Source organism: Melanostigma gelatinosum (assembly GCF_949748355.1).
Source record: "Melanostigma gelatinosum genome assembly, chromosome: 9".
Classification (NCBI taxonomy): domain Eukaryota; kingdom Metazoa; phylum Chordata; class Actinopteri; order Perciformes; family Zoarcidae; genus Melanostigma; species Melanostigma gelatinosum.
The window spans coordinates 5920679-5931810 of NC_136642.1; the positions used below are offsets into that span (position 1 = coordinate 5920679).

Below are 11132 nucleotides of genomic sequence, written 5' to 3' on the forward strand. Positions count from 1 at the left end.
TGTGTTTATAATGCCGGAAGCTGCAGTGGAACAGGGAGATCCGGTCCATTTCAGCACCCAAAGACAGATTCATGTAGAGAAGCAGTTTCCTTTTTTTTATAAGCTCTGAGCAGAGCCACGCGGAGTACACACGCACATACTCGTGATGCTGTGTTTTGTGCGTGGCTGAGCATGAACTATTGAGACGTGAGGGTCACAGTAAGGGTTGCCACCAACCGTATGCAGCCGGTAGTTACTTGTCGGCTGTTGACAAGGGAATCCGTGATGGCCTGTAGAGGAAGGCCGACCATACTAACAAGCCCGTGCAGTCCTCATCGGAGTGGATCTCAAAAGTAGCGTCTTGAATAAATGATCGTGTCTTTAAACCGGCTGCTGCTACGTTTGTTACAAAAATTTTAAAAGGTGCAAAAATCTCCCCCTGGCATCCTCTCCTCTTAGAGCACCAAAACGTTAACGCAGGCAGGATTCTTGCGAGAAGGTACTCAAAACAAATCTGGCCTGTGAACCGTCGAATAAACAATTACCTTTGCATACAAATTGAAGACCGAACATGACATCTGTCTCTAGATCATCCTGCATGGCAAATGGGGCATTTTCTGAATACACGTCGTCTCATATTGCGACCTACAGTAATAGTAGCATCTATCGAGCCGCGTGAAGCCAAGCCGTAGCATGTGCACTTACTATTAGTTTCGATGCGCTCAGTCAAGGTAGCAGTGCGTCCTCCGGGGTGGATCCGCCAGGGAAAGCCCAATGTCGGATTATTTGGTAAAAAGATGCATCTCTACAACGATAATTATGGCTATATTAGTGTGGCTATAAATGTGCAAGCTGCTCCGTTCGTAAACAGAACGTTACAAAAACAAAACCGTATCTCATCCCGGGTTTATTTCTCTTCATGTATTGCAGTTACGCATGGCAAAAAGTAAGAAACGACAAAAATCCATACAAAACAAAATACATGCACTATATACAAACGCATCCCCATAAAACGACGAAACACCGATTCACCACACTCCCCTCCCTCCTTTTTTTTCTCTCTCCCCCTACAATCTTGAGCGAATACACGACGTCATGATGGAGACGCACCGTGCGTAACAGTCCCTCTCTTCCCAAGATGAAACGCGCTAAGGTCTGGGCCCACGACAGTGAAATATCAGAATGAATCTTACGAGGGGGCTTTGGGTTTATGATAAGCTTGTGGATTCATCCCACCGTTAATAATCATATCACGGCAGGAGGACTAGCTATGGATGGAGGTGCAGATATGGCGCTGTGGTATTAACACTCACTACATTGTTAAGCCTTTTTCTTTTGCTCCAAAGCGCTTTGGAGTTAAGTCGATGAAGCAGCAGTCATTTCTACGACACTGGTCATCCATGAAGTCAAAGCCCGTCGCCTCTTTCGTTCCCCCCCACATTTGTCTTTCCCACCATCCTCTGCTCCTCATCTATTCTGAGATCCTGCTTCATATTTATATTTCTGCTGAATAATTGAAGGAAGGCTGGGGAAGACGTAACCTCTCCCTCTGTCTCTCCCCATCCCTCTTCCTGCATCAAACAGGAACTCACATCCTAACCCGCCGCTCCGCATGTAATTCTACAATAAGCCCTACAAGAGATCAGTTAAATAGGACAATATGAGAACCTCGCAAGCCCAAGAAGTATGATTTGGTTTATTGATTATAGATATGACAATGCATAAATTGGAAAGTGACATTCTGACTAAATCACAAATGCCATTAATAGGGTGAAGACTAATTGTTAAGACAGAAGTGAAGGTGATTTAAATACACATGACAAACTGAGCATCCAGAAAACATCTGTACAACCAACATTCACGTCCATTAACACATGTAGCTGTACATGTCAATATTTTCCAGCTTTGTAATAATTACATACATTTACAAGTCGTTTCTTGACTTCGTCGTTTCGCGTCTCACACTTGGAAAATCAAAGTACAATATCATACAAAGAAAATACAGAAATCAGAACTCTTCAAGTCTCATCGGATTCGGCGCCTGGGTGACTTCGATTATTAGTGTTCCAAAAATCATAAAAAGGGCGCAGACACACAAATGAATGAAATGGTTCTAAACACAACTACAGATGAGATTACAGCAAAGTGCCACTCGTGCTAAATGTGTTACTTGTTCTGTATCAAGGCACACTTCAAATCACAACACGGGCAAATTGTTTTTAAAAAGGCAAACAAGAGAGGAAATGCATTTGCTGCCGAAGAAATCCACTCGTACACATGTAAACAATATCCGAATAACACAAAGTTGTGGAAAGGTTTTTGCGCCATACGAGATTAAAAAGAAAACATGGCTGCAGCTGCATCATCTTAGCTTTAATGGTTTCAGTTTTACTTTCAGCATAGAGCCCTGAATACGTCATGAGTGTGTTTAGATAGCGAGCAAGGAGCGCATGCTGTCTGAGTGGAAGGACTCATTATCATCTTCGGACTCCATTCATTTCAGGAACTTTCAAAAAACACATTCTTTCATGCTAAAATTACCAAAACACTGCTTGCAGCATGTTACTGGAAATAAATATATGAAATGTGATTTCAAACATGCTTTCACCCTGCACTGACAGAGAATCGCTTTTGTCATTTTTCCCTGCACACTACCTTCATGAGGGTGGATACGAGTGTCTATGGAGAGACCCTGCAACCCCCTCTACCTTGAAGCAATCGCTGATAAGACTCAACGTGACTGGGAGGGGAAACAATGGAGGGTTTTGTTTCCACTCGTCTCACCACGTTAGATCAACGTCGTCTTTTGATCATTCTTCGCTGTTCCTTCATGCTCAAGGAACAAATTCTACCCAGAATCCCTCAATATACAGTATACTTGTCCTGGAGTGTTGAAAGCTCTTTTGGCTTCCAGTAGTGTTGTAACCAGGCAGGAATATTAACTATTGATCAGTGTCAGAATAATGTATTGTCAGTCAACATACGTGTGCTTATTTACACCATCAACTCATATCGTACACCTACAACTGCAGCAATCCAGTTCCACAGCTAATTCACTGTCTTATAATTTGGTTGGTACCTATGTGTTCGGGATGCTTACCCTAATTGGTAGTTTATTTTCATAACTCACATTGCTTTTGCAGTGTTTATAGCGTGTTTATATCTATGACAGCCTCACAAACTGAAGCTTCGGTGATGCTGCTTGTAGAACTGCTGCTGGCGCTCTTTGGCGGTTGCTTCAGCCAGCTTGTCTCTTCTATCCATCACTCCGCCTCTCTCTTTCTCGCCCTCATCCCCAGTTACGCTCCCGACGTCGCTGAGGTTCCCGAGGTGCTCAATGGAGTCATATTTCTCCAAGTCGGAAGCGATGGTCTGCAGGCTGAAGACCGAAAGGGAATCCGACCCCGCCCGCTCCCTCTCCTTCTCATTCTCCTTGTATTTCTCCAGGTCGATGGCCACGTCCACCCGACCCGGCCCCGTCGCACCACTGCCGCAGGCTCCGCCTTCTTTCTGAACTCTGACGTCGGACTCGGCTCCAACGGGGGGGCTCCGCCCACTGCAGAGAGTGGCGCGCCCTCCCTCTGCCGGGCCCCTCCCCCTCTGAGCGTGAATCTGCTCACTGATTTTCTCCAGGTTTCGTAAGGCGATGGAGTAGCGGGTCTTCACTTTGGCTACGTGCTGTTCCAGCTGCAGCACTATGGCCTTGTTCTCCTGGAGTCATACAGAGGGCACAGCAACTTTCATCATCAATTTCAACATTGATTTTATGCCAAACAGGTGGATTACCTACCAGTGACCTGCAGCACATTTACAACACAACTAAACGACTGCATTTGTCTTGAGAGGATGGGAAACTGGGAGTGACAGAACAAAGTACAATGCACAGAGCATCTTGTAAGTGCTGACGGTTTCACAAAAGCCTGAGTCGGCATTACCTCCAGAATGTGGTTGAACTGGGCCTTGAGCTCGAAGTAGGGTTTGGATTTCACAATGACTCTTTTGAGGGACTTTTGCAGCATCTGAACCCGAGCCTCGGCCTCCTGACAGGCGTGTGTGACTCGCATGTGCTCCCTCTCACTGCGAAGTCGCTCCTCCTCGGCTTCGTTCACCTGCGAGGGACACGCAGGAGCAGGATGTTAACACCACACACACACACACACACACACACACACACACACACACACGAAGCCTGTGTGTTCATGAGTACAAGACATCGATCTATCTGTGGATTATTCTTTAAACAAGACTCTACATTTAAAAATGCTCAATAAAGAACAAGGCATGGACTTACACTGATTCAGCCTCTTGTAGTATTCCTATGTCACTATCTACTAGGGGTGTAAATCAAGAGTCACCCCAATTCATATCAACTCACAAAAACCATCTCAAAATATGATTAGACAATGTTATTTGTGGGCTCTGTGGGAAACGGATGCGTTTGGACTGAAATGGTGACACAGGTGTGCCATGGGAATTTCAAAATAAAGGCGTATCTTAACGACGATAATGAGTATCAATGTTTCCACTTTGTACTGATAACTTTGGATAGTTGATCATGGATTCGATATAGAGATCCAGATCAAGGTATCGTTACACCCCTACTATCCACCGTGTTTTCGATGATTTTTTTGTTCTCTGTACTTTCCAGGAAGTGTTTATCTTCTGAGACACCACAACCATCCTGCACCTACTGTACACATGTGTCTGTGTGTGTATAGCAAGTGTCCCTCCTCCTCTTTGTTACCTTGGAGGTAGCATGGTTGAGCATCTCCTGCCAGGTGGGATCCAGGGTGTTCTTGCCATCAGCCATCAGACCCTGCTCTGCCACATAGACCATCTCCCTGGCAGCTGTGTGCATAGAGACCGCTCTCTCATAGCTCAAAGCTGCCTTCTGGGTCTCCTGTTGTGCCTATAGAGAGAGAGCAGACTAAACGTTTACAGCCTGCAGACGTGGAATAAGACAAGGACACCCTGCTCTGTAAGACGAATAACAAGCCAAACTGTATTTGTAAATCAAAGTTTTTGATTCAAAAGTTTAATAAAAGGTAAGTCCATAAGGCCAATAAATGTAGAAACAGGTAGGTAAATGAAAATAATCAATTGCCTTTTACATAAATGTATATATTTAACTGTTTACAATTTCCCATAAAGATCGTCACGCACAAAGAGCTCCTGTAGGAACAAAACAAAAAGTATCCGGTTTCCAGATTGTGTGCAGGGCTACATCTAATTAAGATAGACCGCAACTCACACCTTGCACGAGAATGAATCTCACATACATAATGAATGACTGGCTGTGATCAGAGCTCTCTTTGCTGCTCAGATTAACTTGTAGGAGTTGAAAACTGAAATTGCTGCAACATAAAGATGATGTGACCCTCAAAATCTTGTCTACAGTGTCTGACGTAGGTAAAGAACAGTGTGTACAAATCTATAAACAACTAGGAACACTCCTTCAGTGCGGTCAGGAATGCAGTAACACTACACTACGTATGTGGACAAATGCACCCCTGACCACCTTCAAATGCTGTCTGAACGATCAGATCCCATTTTGACGACACTCCTGGATCTGACAGGGAATAAGTGCTCAGTCTAAGGACACTTCAGAAGGCCTTGTTCATACTGAACAAGGCCATGCCAGCATTTTAAAAACATGGGACACATTTAGACAGAGCACACATCATTTGTTGTGTACCTCTTTCGCAAGGCGACGAGCTTCATAGTAGGGTCTTGCTTTCTCAATGCAGCCACCGAGCTGAGAGCTCTGAGCATTCAGCTTCCTGGCAGACTCTGTGAGGATCTTCCGGTAGCCTGTTCTGGCATCCTGGACGGTAAATGTATGAAAGATTAGATTTAACTGTAACGTAATGGGAGGCGAGTGGCTGCAAGTGAGCAAACGAGTCACTCGAGTGTTGAACTATCGGTACCAGAACATTTTTCCCTTTTAAGAGTTGTGACTTTTTCCAGACCTAATGCTTAGAGAAATTGAAAACAAAACTTATCATATTGATGCGCAGTCTGGGTAAGCTAATAAAATATTCAACAACAGAGAGAGCAAGCAATTACTAGGGTGTTAGTGTTCCTTTTACATTTCTCAGGAGTTTTGTTTTGTCAAAATCAAAGTGATTTTATGCAATCTGTTTTCCACATTCTTCAGTTATGTGTAGGAAGACTAAACAGAGTGTTTTTGTTTTTTTGACTTACATCCAACTGTAGCTCCAGTCTGTTGATTTCTGCACTGGCTTCATTGAGATGCTCCAACTCTTCCTGTGTGTGGGGGGGGGGGGGGGGGGGCTGCTTTAGGCCATTATCAACAACTAGACAAACATACATTGTATAATCTTCTAACACACAGAGACTGAGTGAAATTAGCTTCAAATATCTCATGTATCATCATTACAGTTAAATGTAATAACGCTGGAGTTGTTTGAGTGCAATGGTAATGCACAGGCTGCACGAACTGGAGCTGGTGTGAAATGTACGTCACAGGTATGTCGGCATGTCGGTGAATGATACCGGATTAGCACGGATTATACATATATTAGACACATAACGTTGACAACCTCTCAATTAAGATTAACCCAAAATGATTGCAGTATTACCCAATCTAGACCCGTTAACAGAACTACACCCTGGCTGATGAATGTGTCCAACTTAATGGAGGTTAGAAGACCAGTAACAGTACCGGTAGTTGTCATACCTGGATTCTGGGGTCCAGTTCCTCCTCGTAGGGGCTGTGTAATTGTTTATCACCTTCCCCGCAGGTGTCCCTGAGCGCCGTCTCTGGTGTTGTCCCATTAGTTTCGGCAGTTTTGACCTCCTCGTCCCCACCGGGAGTAACCTCCCTCCAGTCCCCCGCATCCGACTCCCCGGAGCCGGCGGGGCTCTCACGCAAGTCGCCTGGCTCCATTCCAGTGCCACACACAGTTTCGCTAGTAAGCGGCGTTAGCTGTAAATGTTGCTTCTGCCAGCAGACGTGATGGCTAATTAAACCTTTTTAAAAAAGCCCGGGCCCTGCTAAAAGCTTGGTTATGTTATTCAACAGGGATAGAGGAGGAAATACTTCCAGAGTAGGCGAGTGTTGTCGCGTTTGCAGCGTGCCATATCAAATCACATCGAAACACGAGCCCACTGCACAGCTAGCCTAGCCTGCAGCCGTGCACGCTAACAGGCTAACGCCGCAATTAAACGGTTACTTTAACTACAGCAAACAGGTGAGAATAAATAGCTATTATTAACAGTAAAAGGCCCGTCAGTATGTCCCCCCATCACATGTGTTTTTCCTCCATCTCTTACCGGTTCCTCATTACTTTAGCTAGGCTAGCTAGCTAGCAGTTTCGGTCTCACATCATCATTGCGAATGAAGTAAACAGAGGCGCATCAGTTTGGAAACGGAAAGCGCCAACAGGTTTGGGCCACGGCGGCTACCGTAGACAGACATAACCCCAACCGTTATACTGCATGCGTGTACATCTAATTTATAAACTGCTGTATGGCATCACTATCTTCATATAAGTCTTTCATTTTTACTAAACTATACTCTTCATTGTTATATCATTGATACACTAGAATATCCAAACCAATGTCTCCATCATTTTAGGATTCATCATTAAGTCACATGAAAATACCCTGAATAACTTGAGCATCAAGCATTTCCCCCAAACTTCAGTGTCACATATTTGGTATCTTTGTAAACTTTTGTAAACTTTGGGCATGTGTATGTTTTGAATTTGCACTTAATTTATAAAAATTGTATTATATTTATGACAATAATAGGTATCCTGTTTACATTGCTGGCATTGTGTACATTAGTTGAGCAAAAAAAAGCAAAATTGTGTATTTTTTTTAATTACAAAAATATACAAACACAGGTAAAAAACCTGCAAGTTGTACTACATTGGAAAATCATTCAAGAAATTAATTTAGCATGAAGAACCGATTTTCATAGAAGACAAAACAATGAGAATCAAATGACGGATTATACTTCAGTTATGACCTGTCACCACCACCATAAGCAACCATACCACAGATTATATTTTCATATCTGCACCAGACAAACATCAGAAATTTACAAATAATTAACACAAAAGTGCCAAACTAGGTAATTGCATTGAATGCATAAATGAATGTCATGCGCACAATTAGCAGAATATAAATTGGTGTAATTGCAGCAGTCTTGTCTAACAGACGGTTTAGGCTGTAGGATAATGAAAAAGACCTGAGTAGCATTGGCAATAACCCCAACACCAGAAAGACAATCCATTCTGCATTATTATAGAGAATATTCTAAAGCACATATCAGTCAGTCTTTGGACTGGAATGCTTTTCCCCCACTGACATTCAGAGATGCTCATAAACTTTCTTCTGGATTATCAGCTCCAGGTGGGATCATACTTGGTCCATCCTGGAGGAGGGGCCAAGTAGATTCTGCGTCCTCTTGAGATGAAACTGACAACCCCTCTGTATCCTGTCCTCGGGACTCCAGACTTCAAGTCCTCCATGACCCCCAGGTTTTTGGCCAGCACTTTGAAACTGTCCTTTCTTGAGTATTGAAGGCGGAAGGGCCCAGTTCCTTTCAGCTGGCCCTGCTTAACATCTTCATATGTAACCACGGCAGCACTGTAAACATCTTTCTCAAAATGTTCCCTGTACGTCTCCTCCTTCAAATAACTCAGGTCTAACTTGGTGAAAGGCACAAATTCGGTGTTTAGTTTAATGTATCGCAGATACCTGTCATAAAACTGACCCAGGCTCACTCCTTTCCGGCCAAATGTCAAAGTTCGTGAGATCTCTGGCCGTATGCAGGCGCGGTTGCGGCGCTGCTCCGGCTGACGCATCCAGTCGTCCCAGAATGAAGCGGGCCACTTGGGCTCCAGCTCCTCCCACAGCTCCCGGAGGAGCATCCACCCCAGACCAGGAAAGAAGTCTGTCCTGTAGAGCAGGTCAGCCTCGCCTGGATCCACGTACCCGTCCCGGCCATTGTCATTCCAGGCCGACACGCACCACAGGCTGGGGTCCGATTTCAGGAGTGGCAGCAAGGCTTGGAAGTACTCAAAGAAGTCTGGCGCCACCTAGAGTAGGAGATGAACAATTCAATTTCAGTTTACAGTGATCCCTGTTAACAAGTTAAATTAACTTAACTTAAAAGCTGTCAAATATGGAGCACATGCATTGTTTTTATATTGATATGGGTTAAATACAACCTTGGGCTTCTGAATCTCATGTAACATTCAATATGAAAATGATGAAATGGAGCAATTTGATGTTTACCTCGAGGTCATCCTCCACAATCACAGCAGAGGAATGAGAGAGGGTCTTGAACACCTGATTGAGAGCCCAGCGGTAATGCCTGGAGATTTTGTAGTAACCCTGAAACTTCTTGTGTTCTGGTCGCACCGCGACGTCCGACAAGTCCGGTTGCTTCAGGTGAATCACTTGATTTCCATAGGAACGGATCACCTCAGCAGTGTCGGCGTGCCCACAGTCCTGACTCACTACGATTGGGAAAAGCTCCGCAGAAGGACGGAGCTCCAGGAGTTTGTCCAAGCAGCGCCTCACCGTGACCCTGTTACAGGCGATTACCAGGATGGGAATGACAGGCTGACCCGGGACGACAACCTTTGGACCGTTTCTGTTTGACGGCTCCCACAGCGACTGCTGGTTCTTGATCTGCAGCAGGATGTTTTTCTGCAGTTCAAGCTCTGCCTCGAACGTGTCGGCCATTCGGAGCATATCTCCCACCACATCATTAGTGGGCCTTTTGGGCACTTCTCTCTGCTCTCGGCCAGGCTTGCCCGGCTGGCCGGGTGGGGGTCTGCCCCAGAGCAGAAGCACCAGTATGGCATTCCAGGTTATAAACAGGAACGTGCCACAAATAATGATTGAGCCTTTCTTGCGGAGCATGGTCCAGAAACCCGGAGGGTGGAGTAGGAGGACGGGGTCCGAGTAGAACTATAGCGTCCTTGTTACAGACAACAGGAATGGGAAATGGCGAGGGCAGCTCGTGTATCATCACAAGCACATAATCAGAGATCTGGAGCCACACTTTGTAGGCTCACTGTGAAGTCACCGAAGTTATAATGACACAAAACAGTGTCGATGAGGGCGAAGATGGACTCAATATGACGAAGGACAGGAGTCATCTTTGGAGTAAAGTTGCGATTCTGACAGATCCCCAACTTTCAATATCCTCTTCCTTCTGAAATAAATAAGAACACAATGTACTTTTAGAAAAAAACTAAAAGGTTGCAATAAAAGTGACAACAAAGTGGCAACATTGTTTAAAAAAAAAAAAAAAAGTTTGAAAGCAGGAAATCAGTTTATGTAAATGTCTATTTCGTCAGAAGTTGCTTCATGTGACCCGGAGTGATGAATCACCAAACTGTCTCTGATCGATTTTCTCTTATCACCTGTGGCTGCCTCGCTAAATACGCCAAACCGTTTGCGATGAAGACTGAACAACAACCACAAACAGATTGTTTGTTTAGCTCGCTGTCCGCTCAGATCGGCAGACAGGTTAGACCCGACAGACAAGTACTGTAGCTTGAGGAGGAGCGTGCTGAAATTAGCCCTCACCTCTTTGAGCGTGCCTTCTTCTTCTGCACAGTTCTTCGGTGACAAGTTGAACGACCGAGCCGAGAGGACGGTTCGGAGCCGGTGTGAAACTGTCCCCTGCTAGTTTCTCGGCTACGAAACCAACTTTGCACCCCTTTGGTTTCTCTAGTTTCTCACAAGCCTGGAAGAGTAGGAGGAGGAGAGGAGGAAAAGTAACACGACGACTTCCTGGTAGCGAGCAGTTACGGGAAGTCCCGCCCTAACTGTCACCTTGAGTGAGAAATTACGCAACACTTTGACGTCGTAGCGGCTCTCTGCAGAGCCAATTAGTAAACAGCAGCGTCTGACGTCTTTGTAAACATGTATATCTGCTTTCACCCACTGCACCGTCGCAATATGGTAATGAGAAGCGCGTGTAATATGCATCGGTCTCAAGGGGGAAAAGGGCAATTTTTTATTCAATAGAGAAATATTTATTTTTCTTCTACCTGATGACAAGCAAAAAAACTGAACATAACAGTTAAAAAAACACCCTACAGATAGTTTAGAAAAAATATATATTTATATGTTGATACATATATATATATATATATAATTTT

The 11132-nt window shown here is 44.5% G+C and overlaps 2 protein-coding genes across 2 annotated transcripts; both read right to left on the reverse strand.

Moving 5' to 3' along the window:
* Positions 1–1674: 1674 nt before the first annotated feature.
* On the reverse strand, positions 1675–7320 carry sh3bp5la (SH3-binding domain protein 5-like, a). The gene is made up of 6 exons (XM_079275916.1): positions 6680–7320; positions 6184–6246; positions 5675–5803; positions 4724–4888; positions 3915–4088; positions 1675–3690 (listed from the first exon to the last, which is right to left on the reverse strand). Exons 1-6 carry the CDS (start codon positions 6887–6889, stop codon positions 3154–3156), a joined length of 1278 nt encoding a protein of 425 aa, XP_079132042.1. The 5' UTR covers positions 6890–7320; the 3' UTR covers positions 1675–3153.
* A 547-nt stretch (positions 7321–7867) lies between these two features.
* Positions 7868–10700, reverse strand: mgat1a (alpha-1,3-mannosyl-glycoprotein 2-beta-N-acetylglucosaminyltransferase a). The gene is made up of 3 exons (XM_079275128.1): positions 10555–10700; positions 9250–10177; positions 7868–9050 (listed from the first exon to the last, which is right to left on the reverse strand). The coding sequence occupies exons 2-3, from the start codon at positions 9880–9882 to the stop codon at positions 8352–8354; spliced, it is 1332 nt and encodes a 443-aa protein (XP_079131254.1). The 5' UTR covers positions 9883–10177; positions 10555–10700; the 3' UTR covers positions 7868–8351.
* Between the last annotated feature and the right edge of the window lie 432 nt (positions 10701–11132).